Raw genomic sequence first — 18,145 nt, 5'->3', positions numbered from 1 at the left:
AATGTCATCTGATTCTTTTCCACCGAACAAGAAATACTGTTTAATTTTTTTTGTATTTAGCAATCCTTCGTAATGGACCCAACACATTGATGAATATACTTTTACATTTGCTTTTTGGAGTATCTTTAGGTGTGAGGTAGAACTGTTTTTCGGCTTACTTCCTAATTTCAAGATTAGGACGTAAATGATTAAACTGGTGTGGATCTTGACATTGTCGGCAAATTGTGCATATTAGCTGAGGGAATAAAAGAAAATTGTTATTATTTTTAGGCAGCGTGATCACGGTGTGATATTAAGCCTCTGCTTTCCATGTCACATGATGTCTAGCCTTGCGGAGACTAATCTCTGCCGCAATCCTTACACACAGCCGTGATCTGAATGAAAGAGGAAGGCTCTACTGCAAGACATTTTAGCACTAAAGGGGTTGAATTAGTAAGGTTCTCTTAAACATCCGGTAAGCTGGTAATGTTTGAATGCTGGTTTATTTATTACCTTGAATAACATAGGGTTCAACAGCACATTGCATTGTAATTGGTTAAGCAAACAAAGCCCAGCTGTGTGTAGTATGACTTAACTGCTTCAGTGTCAGGTGTTTGCTTAAAAATCTAAAACGCTGGAAGTGTCACTTTACTTGAGAAGGTTTGCTAATTATGGAGGACTTCTGCCAAGAACTATCATATAGCTAAAATAAACCCTGTTTTACAGCGATGCACAACCTGTCGGATGCTTGTAAGCCACTGAAGAAGCGGAATCGGAATTCAACAGTAGGATCGGTCACGCAGGCTGTTAGCAAGAGTTCATCTCCAGTTTCGTTAACGGAAAATGAGGTAGAAGCCTCTCTGTTGTGGGCACTTTTACTAGTTGCTGAGCCCTTCGGGTGGAAAGATGGTGGCTTCTGTTCCTTGGGAGGTGTTGACACGGCTAACTTCACCTTGTTTTCCAGTTGTCAGTTTCCATCCTCCGCTTAAAGAAGCAATCTCCCCTCCCCCCATTTATTTATATGAAACCTGAATAGGAACAGAGCTGCCATTTTCACCTCCGAGGATCCCCTAGTTACTGAGATGGTTACCGGTGAAGTTGCTGGTATTTCCTGTATTATTTTTTTTGAGGGTTTTAATGGTGGTCCGATTACATTACTGCTTCCTAATGCCTTGAGATGATTTTACAGCCAGTTGTTTCCCCTGGAGTGAGACTTAAACCCAGTAACTTCACTGGCAAGTATCTAAAAGACTGAGAGGTCACGAGAGCTGAATATAGCAGTTAAGTTCCGGAGGACCTCATGTCTCCCATTCAGAGAAGAAAAAGAGATTTCTCAATTATGATTTTACAATATGAGTTAATTGGGTCACATGGTTCCCAATCTTGGTATTCAAACTCTTGCAGTGAAAACGTGTGACTCCATGTGAATATTTATTTTGTCTGTTGACCTGTAAGTTAGTTATTGCTTATCCTTGGAGGGGACGAGATCTGTAAATACATTCTTGCATATCCCAATATAGTATGTGTTCAAAAAGGCAGTTTTCAAGATACAAAACAAAAAGCATAAGGTTAGAGAGAAGTTGATAGATATTACTACTATTAAGAAGTGTTGGGCAGATTGCGTGGTTGTAGTAATGTTTCTCTGCAGGATTCATTTTGTGCATAAAAGAAATTGAATACAAATTCCATTGAATCTAGATCTTGATATAGCACGCATTTTGTTGCAGGTCTCTGATAGTCAAGGTGATGAGCGGTCCGAGTCTCCATGTGAAAGTGCTGATGAATCTCAAATAGAAGTATCAATGTTGTCCAAAAAGTCTGAGAGAGGACCGGCAAAAAAAGATTTTATATGCCAGGTAACTGATCTAATGCAATTGCCAAGTACGTTTTTGCCATCACAGCTTTTCACAGCAACACTTGAGTTGTTCAAGACATTGAATTGGGACGGAAATCAAAATCAACGGTGAATACTTGTCACACACGATTTTGCAGATGACCAAAAAAATCAGTGAACTCTCCGAAGCATGTGAGAAATGAGCCTCCATATAAATATCTGTAAATAATAGAGAATGCTGCATGCCACAATGAAAGAATCAATACATACAGTCCACCCGTGCTGTTGGTTCAAGCAGTACCTGTCAGAGTTATTCCAAGGGAAAAAGGGATCCAACGCTCTACGGATTTTGATAATGATGCTAATTTATTTGTGCCACACAACGTTTTGACCTAGATAGGTCTTTCTGAAGTGCCTAGTCACTTGAGAAAGACTTATCTAGGTCGAAACATTGTGTGGCACAAATAAATTAGCATTATCAAAATCCGTAGAGCGTTGGATCCCTTTTTCCTCCATATAAATCTCGGCCAGACCGACAAGCAACAATGGATGGGAACCTTTTTGAATAAAATGAAGCTGGGCTGGAGCACATTTGGAAGAAACAATACAATATTTTAAAGCTGCAGTTCAAGCTCCCGTATTTATTTTTTTTTTTACTTCAATAGTTTCATGTGGGCAATCTCTACTTGCCTAAAGAACTGCATAGCTGCCGGTCAATTCGTTCTCCGTCTATTGATCGGTGAAGTTTGGCGACATCTTTAGATCTGGGGAATGTAAATGGTTGCTATAGAAACAAAAGCTTGTTAAAATAGAATACAAGAAAATTGGTCTTTCAAAGTTGTTTTTTTTTTTTTTTAAAACAGAAAATGCTAAAAGTACTCTTACTACAGAACTGATTTATTAAAAAAACACACATGCAGGATATTGCTTGAACTGCAGCTTTAAGGAAATCTTCCACTGTGCCTCAAGTGGAAGGTTTTCGACCAGTGTATTCTGCCCGTGCTCATGTGTGGATGTGAAACTTGGACCCAAAATGTGAAGACCATTCAGAAAACGCAAAGTAGTATGGAGATACATATATATAAATAAATATATCCCCCAAAGAGGCAGGAAAAAGAATGAACGTGGTTGAGAGCAAACAAGTCTGACATCACATGGGTGAAGAAATTAAAATGGCTGAGGGCTGGATATATAGCAAGAAGAAAGTACTGTACCATAAATCTACTTTGTGGTGTAGGAAGACTCGGATCCCCCTCCAGAGAGCCTCTTTCTATTAAATATTTCACATTTTCTATTGTATTTTTTTAGTTGCGCAACGTACCAAGTGTGTTTTGTATATAATTACAGAGCCTACTTTGTATATAAATACAATGCATCAATGGATTTGTGGACACCTTAAAAATGTTGTCTTTGAAATCACTCCCCCTCCCCCTGGTTGCTTTGAGTGTCTGCAGTGCATTACTAAGCAGTATGGTGCTCTGCCCTCTGAGCTGTGTCCTTATGTGCTTTTATTGGATGGTTTGCAGTCATTCTTATCCACACCAATATTTGTTTATCAGCTTTGTGAAAAAGTTGGAGACCTCTTGCTGTGTGAAGGACTCTGCTCTGCTGCCTTTCATTTGACCTGCCTTGGGCTTTCTGTCAGACCAGGAGGAAAGTTTCTGTGCAATGATTGCACATCAGGTATGTCTCCTTTTCATTTAATGGTAAATCCTTCCAAGTGTGTGTCTCTGTGTCTGACACCTAATAAGTAATATTTAAAAAAAGAAATAGTGTAAGTTGGTAAGCACAGTGCGCTGAAACTTGGGAGCGGTTCTGTTTCCTCTTGCTGCTCTTCTGTCTGCCACGGGTTCAACAAGTGCATTCACAGCCAGAGCCCCCCTTGCCCCTCTATCTTAATTTGCTCTCTGATAATGGCAAGATGGGATAAGGGTAAAGAAAAGCCTCAATCGCAAACACTTCCCCGGTAAGAATCTAATAAGATATATATGCAATTTGTCATTTCCCGCCAAATATTCCCTTTTTAGCATGGTTAGGTTTTTAGCATGGTTAGGTTTGTTTAGGCAAGCCAACTATATTGTTAAACTCTTTACAAAAGGTTGCTTTCTGTCTACATGGATTTTCATCTTTTAAGTCCCATGTTTCATAGAGATTTCCATTACCATCCCATTTAGGGCTGTGCCCCATTTAAACAGAAGCAAGGAGAATTCGTAGTGAGTTTGTATGCAATTGGGCAAGTGATTTCTAGTGTTCCACACTATTGCGTCCAGCAAATGGCTGACTCCTGTGAAAACAGAATAAAGATGAATCATTTTCTTCTAGATGTCATCTTGTATAGCTTCTAAAGTGTACACAACTGTTTAACGTGTCGAGGGTTTAGAAAGGGCTGTGATCTGCCTACAAAGGTGCAACCTGACTTGGTTAATCCAAATGATTATTATTTCAAACTGATTTTGTTCTCCCTTTATCAGGATGATCACTTAAGTTTCCAAAACTGAAATCATATTGTCAGAATGATATCAAATATTTTTTGCAGTGACTTTATTAGCAAAAGAAGTCTGTATGATCTAATTTTGTTCTAGTTATCAATCATATTTAAAATTATGCACAATCTTAATATTTTTTCAGCTGAATTATTTTGTTTCAAGTACAGTATTCATATGTCTAGAATATACTGCTTTGTGTACAAACAATAGCATGTAGCAGCAGGGATGTAAGAGTGCATTTTGTAGGTTCACACTGTCCATGTTTCTGCTTGCCCATGTTTAGGTATCCACACGTGTTTTGCGTGCAAGGAGAGAAATCCAGATGTTAAACGCTGTATTGTACCGCACTGTGGAAAGTTCTACCACGAGTCTTGCCTGCGAAAGTACCCTTTTGCAGCATTTGAGAATAAAGGGTTTCGATGTCCCCTCCACAATTGTGCCAGCTGTTCTGTTTTAAACCCTTCCAATCCCAGAACTTCGAAAGGTAAGAAAAATTGCACAACTTGCCATAAATTGAGCTGTTTGACCATCATTAAACCTGTACAGATTTTGTTGAAACCGTTGTAAGCAGCTACAGTTCACCTTACATTATGTATATATACTGTACGTGTATATAAAGAATATACGTAGGTGTGTAAAATGTTAGATACTTTAGAAATATTGATGTAAAATTGCCTGGAGACCCTTCTAATATTTCAGTTGGGATTATATTCAGTGATTCGCTGCTGCGTATGATTGAGCTGCCCAGCAAAAGAAATCTAGATTACATTTAATATTCATATTCTTTATATTAGGTATTTTCTTGTGTGCCCACTGGGTCCTCTGATATTCATGTACAGTATGTCCCACGTCTTTATCTGTTTGTATCTAACACTAGCCGCATAATTGCGTTGCAAACAAGAGAAACAATTAACCAAAAGGTATTTTCATGAAAGATTCCATAAAAATGACAAAAAATCCCCCGAATATTTTGTTACTAAAGAATTATTAAAAGGTTAAGATTTTTTGCAATATTTTTAATACTTCTGGGGTTTTTTTTTTTTTTTTCCCCGTTTAAGGATCAAATCGACAACATTAACACATTTAAATATACCACTATGGTTGCCTCCCCCTAATCTCATTTGGGAATGCCCTCTCTATTGTATAACTTAGTTCTGGCATCTTCTGAGAACATTTTATTATGCAAATATATCCAGGTGTCAAAGATCATCATTGAGACTCACTCATCAGTCCCAAAATAAAGTCTCCTCCCCCCCTCCCCCCTTCCCCCACCCCACACCAGGTGCCATGTGGCCACATTACAAGGCAGTGGGTGCAAAAGAACATGGTTGAGCGGTTCTTCTGCACCTGCTGTCTTTCCAGCTCTTTGCTAGGCCGATCTGGGGGCAAAGGTAACTCTTGTGACCCATAATATTTCCCTGGTGGTTTTTTCCTTGGTTCTCGCAACCTTATCGCTGCCTGCAGTCTACCTATAATACAAGGACAATGTTACCACCCACTCACTCTACCAATTGCTAATAGATATTTAAAGAGAAGCAAGAGCACAGAATAACCCTTTGAATGCTGGAGGGACCGCGGCATCCATGCCGCGCTGCTCCTTCGGTTCTCGCGATCACTGATGACGGAACGGATGTGGAGCAGCAGCCCTCTTCCGCTCCTCGTCCCATAAGATCCACAAAAGCGCAGAACGCCGGAATGGGACGTTTCGCCGCAACCAAAACATCGCGGGTACACTTTGCCGCAGGGCAGCTCGCTGCGGGATAGTTCGCCCCGATGTTTGGTCCGCAGTGCACCCGGTCCGCCAAAGCAGGTCTGCCTCTCCGACAACTGCACGTTTAAATGTTCCGCACGGGACTGCTACACTGCACACACATGCCGTTCAGACGCGCCATTTAAACGGGCAGTTGTCGGGTACGGTAGACCTGGCTTGTCTAGAGGGGGGGGGGTGGACGGCTGTAGACCGCAGGAGCGGACATCGTGGCAAAGTGGCGTTTTTGTCGCAGCCAAACGTCCTAGACCGCAGAACCCAATCTTCCCCGAACAAAACCGCACAAGTAGATTGATGTAGCCCCTGGGATGCCAAATCCCAGGATGTAGCTATATCCAGGGTTCCCAAAGTGTTCAAACGGTGTGAGGGATCTATTAGAATAGGAATGAGATACCAAGATCTTAAAGCAGCTGTTACAATATCAAATATTAATTCTGGAATTCGCTGTTCATACGGTGTCTAGTTTTCATGACTTTTACAAACTGCTTATTCTCTAATGTAAATTGCTGATTAAAGTCTAAGCAGTGTTCTGTCTTTTAAAGGTAAAATGATACGTTGTGTTCGCTGTCCGGTTGCTTACCACGGCGGGGAAGCCTGCTTGGCCGCAGGATGCACAATGTTGACCTCTGCCACCATCATCTGCACCAATCATTTTGCTGCCAAGAAGGGCAACAGTCATCATGTGCATGTCAATGTGAGCTGGTGTTTTGTGTGCTCCAAAGGTAAGCTATCCGCATGTGCACTCACGCCTTAAGTATCGGCACCAGCAATGCAAATAAGATACATTTATCTCCTTCTTCAGTACGAATAAGTTAGATTTGCAGTAGTAATAAAAGTTGCAGTAAAATGAATGTGTGAAGCCAAAAATGTCTGCTGGTGCTAATCACCATCCGGGCTGTGACTCCCAACGTATGGTGTAAAGATTGCTGCCACTCCTTGGTTCTGTGCAGGTCAGCATTAGGCGTGGGCTGCTGAACGTTGGAAAAATCTGTGTTTTTGAGGGGGTTTTGGTATGTTTTCACAGGGACCACTAGCATTGCGATACTGTGTGTGCCACATCCGTGATTACTAGGTATGGACTGAGCTCAAATACTTTAGTTACCAGTACACATGAGAATAGGCCCATGGGGTTCCAAAAGCTTTGCTTTGCTGTTATTTTATACTGAATACTGTCTCTGTACTGGCTTTATTTAAATCTTAATTATTAGGATGTGTGCTGTTAAATATAAATGTATCATGGAGCACCTGGTCCCTGTCTGGTTTAGCAGCAGTGATGGTTTATTTTGCCTTCCGTTTTTCCTTTTTCTTTATCCACAATCGCATAGATTGGTGTGATCATTCTGTATTTCCCCCCGAAAATCGTTCTAGGACATTTGGTCTCGGACTTTTCACCGCGACCAAATGGCCACCGACGCTTCTCCACTGCCCACTTAGGTAAGCAAACCCTTGCACAATGCACAACCCTAAAACCCCTTAAATGAATCCCCTAACCACTAAAGCCCTTTAACTCCTACCTGAAACGCTAAAACTTTTAAATGGACCACCTACCCTAACCAGTAATAAACTTACCTTAGAAGCGGCCGGTGGTGGAGATTCCAGTGGCGACTCGGCTGTGGTGGAGGGTCGTAATGTGGCAAAGCGACGGTGGCCATTTGGTTGCGGATAAGGCGACCATCTAATCTTAGAAGCAGCTGGAAAGAAAACTGTTTTTATATACGCACGCTGGCTGGCCGGCTCTCAATCGCCGGCCAGCTCTCTCGCTCTGTCTCTGTCGCTCGCTCGCGGTCTTAATTAAATCATATAAACTTTATTAGCATGACTAACATTTCAGTATTGATATCCAAGGTTTGAAGGGAGCGATGGTTCAGGAATACCCCAAAAAAGAAAAATAGAAAATGATGGTGCAGCAAGTTCTCACACTTATCAATAAAGTGAAATCTTGGCTCAATTGAATTGCCTACTTACAACAGGTAAGTGGAAATAACAGCATATACAGGGAACAAGGTGGGTGGATGACTCAGGAAGACTCTCATTCAGGTTGATGTTCATGGAAGACAACAAGGAGAGATCATAGTGTGGACCAATATACAAAATTTATAAAGTTAAAATGCATAAGAAATGTACTCACAATGTGCACATGGGTAACAGGCACGTAAGGGTTTACTTGAGGCAGTAGAGCAGCGCCGGAATGGATGGTAAGCTTGCCGCTCACTTCAAAATTCCCTCACTCGGGTCGCGGTGGATGGCGTATGACGTCACGTCCGGCCAAAGAGTGACAGCTTCCGGTGGAGCGGGAGAAGAAGCGAGCAGCGAGACGGCACGGCAGACTCTTCGCCTTCAAGTCTGGAGCAGCTGCATAGAATGTTGAAAGCTTACGCGTTTCGCTGAAATGACGTCAGCTTCGTCAGTTCAGCAAAACGTGTAGAGCTTTCAACAATCTATGCAGCTGCTCCAGACTTGAAGGCGAAGAGTCTGCTGTGCCGTCTCGCTGCTCGCTTCTTCCACCGCTCCACCGGAAGCTGTCACTCCATGGCCGGACGTGACGTCAGACGCCATCCACCGCGACCCGAGTGAGGGAATTTTGAAGTGAGCGGCAACCTTACCATCCGTTCCGGTGCTGCTCTACTGCCTCAAGTAAACCCTTACGTGCCTGTTACCCATGTGCACATTGTGAGTACATTTCTTATGCATTTTAACTTTATAAATTTTGTATATTGGTCCACACTATGATCTCTCCTTGTTGTCTTCCATGAACATCAACCTCATTGAGAGTCTTCCTGAGTCATCCACCCACCTTGTTCCCTGTATATGCTGTTATTTCCACTTACCTGTTGGAAGTAGGCACTTCAATCGAGCCAAGATTTCACTTTATTCATAAGTGTGTGAACTTGCTGCACCATCATTTTCTATTTTTCTTTTTTGGGGTGTTCCTGAACCATCGCTCCCTTCAAACCTTGGATATCAATACTGTTTTTGAGGGAATCTGTACATATTCCCAGTGAAGGTTGAGAATTACTTCTATTACACCTTGCAATTAATTTATTCACCTATTCTTCACTATCACTGTTTAGCGCTGTTCTAAATCACTTGGGTTCACTAACATTTCAGTATTGCCAACGCGTGAATAATATGGGGTGGGGTACAATGATTACACGTTACAGGAATTATAGGGGGTAGGGTATAATGAAGAATAAAGCACAGGTGTGCACCAAGGTAAGGGTATAATAAGATAATGTAACAATAATGTGAAACCTTACATATAATAACTTAGTTCATCTCCAGGTTTCCGCGAAATCCTCATCTGCCAGGCTCTGCCATGGATCAGGTAATGGGGCAATGTCTAGTTCCTTTTCGATTACAGTCCCGCACGCTGGGGCTGACTCTAGGGCACTCACTGCGGTATCACCTCCGCATTTATCAGCGTGGTGTGAGATGCAGTGCGCATGCGTGGAAAAAAAGACCCCCCCCCCCCGTAGCTGTCCAAGGATGCCTGTTCGTTGAGGGATCGCGACCGGAGTAAAACACTTGCGTGTAAACCAGCCACCAAGATAAGGGTGAGCTGTTAGCACAATTCGAAAATCGAAAAGGAACTAGACATTGCCCCATTACCTGATCCATGGTAGAGCCTGGCAGATGAGGATTTCGCTGAGACCTGGAGATGAACTAAGTTTTTATTATATGTAAGTTTTCACATTATTGTTACTACATTATATTATTATACCCTTCCCTTGGTGCGCACCTGTTCTTTTTTCTTGGTTATCTTGTACTGCCGACGGAGTCTACCGCCGGGGTCTATCTTTGGAGTGGGGGAAGACACTCCAAACCACAGGAGCTGCAAGAGGAAAGGGGAGAAATTACTTTTCTACGTCCAAAGGAAGCAAGAGCGCGGACTGAACATTCTTTGACTAGTAGGGTATAATGATTGCATGGTACATGGGTAAGTTACACACGGGGATGTGGGGTAGTGGGCGTCTCTCACCCTGTGGCAGGTGCTGATAGTGTGCAGCCAGTTCTGCTGTGGTTTCATCTTCTCCCAGGAGGATCGCTATTTTTTGGTTCTCTTCTATATTATTAAAGTTCTGGATAAGAGCAGTGAGTTTCTCCATGTGGGCACTCCCTCACTTCAGAGTATTGTGTGCAACGTAGCAGGAAGTGGGTTTCATCTTCTACCTCTCCTAGCTCACATCGCTGGCACAGTCTCATCTCCTGGGGCTTCCAGTTCTGTCTGTGCCTGTTGCTATTTCCAGGCTGTGGGTGCTCATTCTGTACTGGCACAAGGTCTGTCTCAGCGTTCAGTTTTTTACCTTTTAGTAGGTAGGGTGCCAGAGTGAGTGTCTTCTCTCTGTAGGCAGTGGTAGGTTTCCAGCTTCTTTGAGCGCTGGATATCATTTATCCGCAGTCGCATACTGCTTCTTCATTTTGCTGGAGATTTGCGTTGATTTGTGTTTTTGGCAGGCTGTTGATCTGTTTGTCTATCTCTCTGGCTCACTGTGACTCTCACTCAAACTGTCTCGCACTGTGTCTCACACTGTTTCTCACTCTCACTGTCTGCCTCTCACTCTTACTGTCTCTCTCTCTCTCTCTCTCTCTCTCTGTGTCTCTGTCTCTGTCTCTATGTCTATCTTTCGGTTTGATCTTCCTGCCAAAAGCAACATGGCTGCTTCAGACTCCCAAGGTGAAGCATCCTCCATTTTACCCTCCTACCTCATACATTCAACTGCTGATTGGCTCTCAAAGTGGATGGGCCGATTAGAAGGCCAGTATGTACTTTTCAACTATGCTTTATTTAAATAAATAAAATATTGCCTTATCGCGCAAACCCGGTATTTGGAATGTTAATGCACTTTTTCTGTCATGTGGAGCTTGCTGTGTGTGCGATATCGATATATTATTTTGATATTCTGCTATTAGAAATTCTTTGTTAATATTCTGACCGGTAACCCCCATCATATACGATCTCCCGTTTTTGGTTTGATGCACGCCATTCTTTTACATGAACTTTGATGGTTAAGATGTGCAGTAATTTTAATGTTCCCGCTGAATACACTGAAGAGCTGTGATGTTTCAAAGCCCAATACACTATAACTGAATCTGTGAAAGGAAACTTGCTGGTTCATTACATTTATATTACATGACCTGTCTGCAATGGTTTCCTGTAGTCATACAGCAGAGTACTGTGTTTGCTACAGGAGGAAGCCTGCTGTGCTGCGAGTCCTGCCCTGCTGCATTTCACCCAGACTGTTTGAACATTGAAATGCCCGATGGCAGCTGGTTCTGCAACGACTGCAGAGCGGGGAAGAAGCCTCGATTCCAAGATATCATTTGGGTGAAACTTGGAAATTACAGGTCTGAGCACTAAATTGTTTTCAAATGTTTCTTTGGATTCACAAATGCAATAGGCACATGTATTATGTAATATTTTTTATTTTTTTTATATAAATGTGTGCTAATATTAAGGATCTGTGTGTGTACATTTTATATAATCCCGTTCATGTGACTTTATAGCACATATGTAAAAGTGTATTTCAATGGGTCTTTTCCATAATTCTACATATCGTTTGTTTTCTGTCTGTACTACTTTGGATTGCATTCTGTGATCTAAAACTCCCATACAGATGTGTTGTATGTCATTTTACAACTGTAGGCTAACATGGTCTAATAGTATTCTGTATTTAAAATAGGTGGTGGCCTGCCGAAGTATGTCTCCCAAAAGCAGTCCCTCCAAATATCCAAAAAATGCAGCACACCATAGGAGAATTTCCTGTGTTCTTCTTTGGTTCCAAGGATTATTACTGGACACACCAAGCTCGGGTGTTTCCGTACATGGAAGGGGACAGGGGCAGCAAACATCATGGGATGAAAAGCATCGGAAACGTCTTCAAGAATGGTAGTGTGTGTGTGTGTGTGTGTGTGTGTGTGTGTGTGTGTGTGTGTACACTAATGCAGGTAGTAGTGGCACTCCACCAAAGTTAAATTAACTGGGTGCAGACTACAGCAGAGGTGTCTTAGAGAGAAAATATAACGTTTATTTAAACGGCTCACTCTGAACATTCAAAGCACTACAGTACATGACCATGGTCCCAGCTATCTGAGAGCTTACAGCTCTCCATGCTCACATTTGCTCACTTTGATCTGCAGATGGACTGCTAACAGTTCCCAGAATCTCCATGACTTCCTTTGGGGGCCGAATTTTTAGCCACGCTGCTCTCGCCCTTTAGAACAGTCTGCTTCGTACAGCACGAGAGGCCCCCTCTCTGGGAATCTATACAAACAGACTCGATACCTACCTGTTTACCCAGGCATTTAATTAATGAACCACAACCTGTCCGGCATTTACTAGCTACAGCACCGTCCCATCTGTATTGTAGCTTTCCTTTTGTTTAGTCTCTTTTATAACCTTAAATGTTTTCTTTCTTCCGTTTTTGTAACTGAAGGACTTTGCGTCCCATTGGGAGAAAAGCGCTATATAAATAGTTATTATTATTTATTATATCTATATATCGGTTTTCTTTCAGACTGTTTTAAATTGCTTGTAAAACCAAAACCATGAAGCCACCATACATGGTATTACAGCCTATGATTTGTATTTAATACTGTATATAATCACTGCACATGGATATATAAATAGCTAGCGATGCTACATATAAATATAGAATATATTTGCTGGTATGATTTTATTTAAAAAAAAAAATCCCTCCCCGCCTACTGTTTTTTTTTAATCAGCTTTGCAAGAAGCAGAGGCTCGATTTTGTGAGATAAAGATCCAACGAGAAGCAAAAGTAACTCAGGAAAATGAAAAAAAACCGCCTCCTTATAAGCACGTAAAGGTAGGTTTTGGCAAAAAAAAGCTGAATTTTTTTTTATTTTACAGAAGTTCTAGAAAGTTTCTTTGGTCTTCGATATGAATCATAGCAAAGACGGTATTCTTTCTTTTTTTTTTCAAGGTGAATAAGCCTTTTGGAAAAGTTCAAGTTTACACTGCTGACATATCTGAAATTCCCAAGTGCAATTGTAAGCCCTCCAGCGAGAAGCCGTGCGGCTTTGATTCGGAGTGTCTAAACCGCATGTTGATGTATGAATGCCATCCTCAAGTCTGTCCTGCTGGGGAAAGATGTCACAACCAAGGCTTTTCCAAGCGCCACTATCCCGAGACCAAGATCATCAAAACGGCAGGGAAAGGATGGGGACTGATTGCTAAGAGAGATATTAAAAAGGTATTCCTGAACTTGTGGTGTGTGTATACAGGAGAGCGAATAGCAGCATAAGAAAGTCAATATATTTATACAAAGTGAACTACAACCATATTGACTTTTCAGTCCCCGGAGGCGGAACGGACTCATCTCTGCAGCGGAACGTGCATAAGGTTGTAGTTAATTTAACATAAGTAATTTTGCATGGATTTTCTTTTTATCTACCATGCGCTTGGACCGAAGGATCATGTTTATTTAGTTGTGCGTTCCTTTTCCACCGTTTTACATTCACAACATATAACTATTTTTCTGCGCACGTGTTTTAATAAACTGTCCTTATAGCCTGAAACAATTTATTCATAGTTTTAGGTGTCATTAGTTTGATGCTGTTCATGACAATTATCCTTTCTGCAAGAAAATGGAAATCCTAGTATCATTCTGAGAAAGGTCTGGTCTCCCTATGAACTCGTGCTTTTCCAATGTTTTCTTTCATTGATCACTTGCTTTAAAACTTGCACATAAATTACATTGTTCTGCTTTGTTGTGACTTAACACACACATTGTACTCGCCTGTATTTGTAAGCATGGCATTTCAACAAGATGAAACATGTCTGGAGCGATTTGGTCCAATACCAAACTAGTATGTGTATTTTTAACGGTTACCTTTTTGGCCAAGCAGAAAATGAATTGGTCTGTTTCTCTAGATTTTCATACTAAATCTTGCTATTGATTACAAAAACAAGCAGTGCTCCAGAACTGAAACCCAAGACAATACCACTCTGTCAGTGAAGGGGTTAACCTTTCAACTTCAACGATGTATACACATACACTAATGTATCTTTAATTGTCTTCAGCAAATGACTGGGAAATTAAATGGATCTTCCAGTATGTTGCATGAGGAATCCGGTTACGACAATTATCTGCTTCATGTTTGCAGGGGGAGTTTGTAAATGAGTACGTTGGCGAACTTATTGATGATGAAGAATGCATGGCAAGAATCCGACATGCACAGGAAAATGATATTGGTCACTTCTACATGCTGACCATTGACAAGGTACTGCCGTTCTCCCAAGCTATGTTACACTACTGCTTAAAGCAGGTGTGGCCAACTCCCGTTCTAAAGGACCACCAGCAGGTCAGATATTCAGGATAGCCCTGCTTCAGCACAGTCGTCTCTGCCGTTGACTGAGCCACTGATTGACCCATCTGTGCTGAATCAGGGATATCCTGAAAACCTGACCTGCTGGTGGCCCTTGAGAACTGGACTTTGCAACCCCTGGCTTAAAGCCTAAGCTCAAGACAGGGAGGGTGTAACAATGTTTGAGCTATATTTGTGTATTTTGGGATTGTTATATACTGTACAACTATATATGACACTACAGTTGTCACTACAACATCAACCAGAAGAGTAATTAAGTGTTTTATTGGTCCAACTTCTACTAACTAGTGTTTATTTATAGGACCGAATTATTGATGCTGGGCCTAAAGGAAACTATTCTCGTTTTATGAATCACAGCTGCCAACCGAACTGTGACACCCAGAAATGGACAGTGAATGGAGATACGCGTGTAGGTCTCTTTGCTTTGCGTGACATTCCTACAGGTAACCATCTATTTATGGTCCAGACTAGCATTCTCATGAAAATTCAGTTAAACTTTGCCATGACAACGAGGGGTCAAATGGCAACGCGACGTCAAATGATGCTGGAGAGCAGGCAGGGGGGTGGAGGGAGAGCAGGCAGGGGGTGCAAACGAGTTTGTGCACGCCTGCATTAAGCTATACTGTGCACTGAAGAGCTACTGCTGTGGTGCGCACAGGCTTCTCTTCAATCATTGTTGAAAAAGTAGACACAAACATGCATATCTTGGCCGATATTTTCTGTGGGGATCTTTTTAAGCCATATGTCCAGTGATAACTTTACTTTGTCTTTTGTTTCAATGGCTGTTATGGGTGTTAAATTATGTAAGCCTGTCTATTCCATTTTTAATTGTCTTGTTTAACCTATGGTAATTTGTATGTTGATCGGTAACACCCTCCTGCCTCCCCCGCACTCTGTGTGGCTCCTTTTTGTGCCAAATGTGTGTATTTTTACAGTGTGATTTTCACTTGGCGAGGAACCCCTAAAGAAGGTCCCTTCGGGTACCGAAATATCGGGCTCCTGTGTGTTATGGGTCAATAAACACCCTCTATTTTGCATTCAATTTGACTAGTGCAGATAATTGGACCATCCTGGTCTTTTCTTCAAGTTTGATATTTGTTTCTATCTAGCACAGACACCCTCTGTAGGATACTTAATACGTAGTGTGCGGCCATTTCCTAAATACACACAACAGTCAAGACGGTTTATTTCATTTTTTAACTTTTAAAGTTGTACTGTTTTTTTTTTTTAATAGCAGTACTGTAGGTTGGCAAAAAAAAAAGTAGTATTTCGTACCTTTTAATGTCATCTACTTCTTGTGCCAAATTTAAAATTTAACTGTGGGAAACAATATGTGGAACAGGGAATGTGCACTTTTTGGGGGGTAAAACGAATAGGGAATATGCAGCACAATATTCTGCTTCTTTCTAACATTTGTTTTTAAGCATGAATTGTTATATAGTTTTTGTTCTCTCCTATATCAGTGTACAAGCTACTGACTTACATTCCGAAACACTTCTGCTTTTCAATACATTTTCACAGCACTAATGGTGGTAAAATAAACATAAATGAAGTAAAGCATTGTTCCATTTTGATATTGCAGCCCAAAATATGTATAGTTAATCCCTTTGTTCCCATGCCAGTCACCTACATACACTGCCCTTGTGCTGTCCGCGGGAATGCACAAGCAGTTGTGGCGATGACTGATCAATGCTGGAGATGGTAAGGACCTCAGCACTTGAGTGTAATAATGGCGACATGGGAGGGGATGAATACAGACCGGATCATGTGGCCAGTGCTGTGGCTGCAGCTATTTGGGAATCCATGGGGTTAATGACGTCTCAATTGATAAAATAGATATACAAAATAGGTTCATTTTAATTTACACACCATGTAAAACATACACGTATTTCACATTCTTATTACAATGAAGGCGCACTAACCCATTAATCTGCAACTGTATATAAATGTATGAATGACACATTAAATTAACCATGAATCTGTTGTAAGGAGGAAATCTACCTACTGTATATATTTCTATTGCAATTTCCTGCCAGTGTGTCGACTTAAATTGCTAAAGTGCAACATTTCGATGTACTGCCAAAGCCAGAATGTGGTGGTGAACTTGTGTGTGTTTCAGTGTCTTTCACTGTATTTTATTCAGATTTTCCTCTTTACTAATCCTTTTTTCCTTAGGTGAGGAGTTAACGTTCAACTACAACTTGGATTGCCTCGGCAATGAGAAAACGGTCTGCAGATGTGGTGCTTCTAACTGCAGTGGCTTCCTTGGGGACAGGCCCAAGGTAAAGTGTATATTTTTATTAGATTTTTACTTTTTGTGGATGGTGTTTTGAATCAAAACTCAAAATACCTAGAAATGATGACCCCCAAAATTTTGCTACAAAACAATGCTTATTTCTGTCCATTAATTCAGCGATTTAACGTTGGTTGTTTTAGCTTATGCTAAGCTTCTAAAAATCAATATTGTGGACCAGTCACTTTTTAACACTTTTAATGTAGTTTACCTTATCCTATAGAGAGAGTGACTGACTAAAGTAAATGCAAAAATCTAATTAAAATAGTCTTTTCAATGATGAAGTAATCTCAAACAAATAGAAGCCAATTTGGTTCTCTGTCCTAGTTCCAGGTGACCTTCAAGGGACCTTCCAAAGGGCTGTTATTAGACAAACTAGAATTGACCAATATAGGCGTCAGTGCAACCCTACGTAGTCTCTTGAACCAATATCTTGTACTAGACACAAATATTATGGAAACTACAACCATGAAGCACACTCTTTTTTCAGAAACCATTTAAAGAAGTAATCCCTCCAAGGACCAAAGTGACACTGACCTGTATAAGGTGTTTGATTTCCTTATTCACCCAAAGTGTTTTTAAATAATGTATTAAAACGTTGGTATGTAAATACGGTGAGCTGAGAGTTTGGGAGAGGTTTGATCTGTCCAGCCAGTGCTTATCCAGCCAGTTCTGCGCTCTCCCATTATCTTTATTGATTCTCTGATAACGACAAGGTGGGCTACAGGTGCAGAAAACAGTTGATAGACAAACCCTTTCCGAGGAAATTCAATTTGTAACCTTCAACAAAAAAAAAACATGAAAGCAGCCAAATCTTTGCTATTGGTACGGTTCAGAATTGGTTTTAAAAGGCAATTAGACTGTTCAACTCTCAAAAAAAAAATATTGTACTTTTTCTGGGCAGCTACATGTGATTACACCCGTAAGACATAAGTATTTATCTACTGATGGGCCAGCAACGCATGTGAAAGGGGATAAATGCATTTCACGACGAGATAAACTAGAGAAACTTCTTTTTATTTACTTTTTTTCTACCAGTCCGATCTGTTTCCAAAACGATGGACATATACTGAATTGTGTTATCTTGTCTTAGAACTCCTCCGCAACATCTCATGAAGAAAAAGTGAAAAAGCCCAAGAAAAAGCCGAGGAGACGCCGATCAAAAGCAGATGGGATAAAGGAATCGGAGGACTACTGCTTTCGGTGTAATGACGGGGGTGAACTTGTCCTGTGCGACAGGAAATTCTGTACGAAAGCTTATCACCTCTCTTGTCTGGATCTCCTTAAAAGGCCTTTTGGTGAGTTTCCTACTTCACTTTATTATGGATATTACTAGATGCTCCTTCATTTGTGGTCACTGCATTCAAAATATTTAAACTAGTGGGGGAAGAGGGAGTTACATTTTTGTTTCGTAGTTCCAGTTAATACTAATGGCT

The 18,145-nt window shown here is 41.1% G+C and overlaps 1 protein-coding gene across 2 annotated transcripts in view; it reads left to right on the top strand.

Annotated features, from left to right (window-relative positions):
* NSD2 (nuclear receptor binding SET domain protein 2) overlaps positions 1-18,145 on the top strand; it is a 59,082-nt gene that overhangs the window by 36,160 nt on the left and 4,777 nt on the right. For both annotated transcript variants that reach the window (XM_075571091.1, XM_075571082.1), the window contains 13 exons: positions 706-827; positions 1,707-1,835; positions 3,373-3,496; positions 4,583-4,783; positions 6,610-6,789; positions 11,257-11,413; positions 11,749-11,954; positions 12,791-12,894; positions 13,012-13,281; positions 14,195-14,311; positions 14,718-14,859; positions 16,592-16,698; positions 17,803-18,007. In XM_075571091.1, the coding sequence (XP_075427206.1) occupies positions 706-827; positions 1,707-1,835; positions 3,373-3,496; positions 4,583-4,783; positions 6,610-6,789; positions 11,257-11,413; positions 11,749-11,954; positions 12,791-12,894; positions 13,012-13,281; positions 14,195-14,311; positions 14,718-14,859; positions 16,592-16,698; positions 17,803-18,007 (2,064 nt within the window). The remainder of the gene's footprint in view (positions 1-705; positions 828-1,706; positions 1,836-3,372; positions 3,497-4,582; positions 4,784-6,609; positions 6,790-11,256; positions 11,414-11,748; positions 11,955-12,790; positions 12,895-13,011; positions 13,282-14,194; positions 14,312-14,717; positions 14,860-16,591; positions 16,699-17,802; positions 18,008-18,145) is intronic.

This window comes from Ascaphus truei, chromosome 1 (genome assembly GCF_040206685.1).
Source record: "Ascaphus truei isolate aAscTru1 chromosome 1, aAscTru1.hap1, whole genome shotgun sequence".
In the NCBI taxonomy this organism is placed as follows: domain Eukaryota; kingdom Metazoa; phylum Chordata; class Amphibia; order Anura; family Ascaphidae; genus Ascaphus; species Ascaphus truei.
Note: the sequence above shows the minus strand (reverse complement) of the source record. Positions and strands in the feature narration are given on the sequence as shown.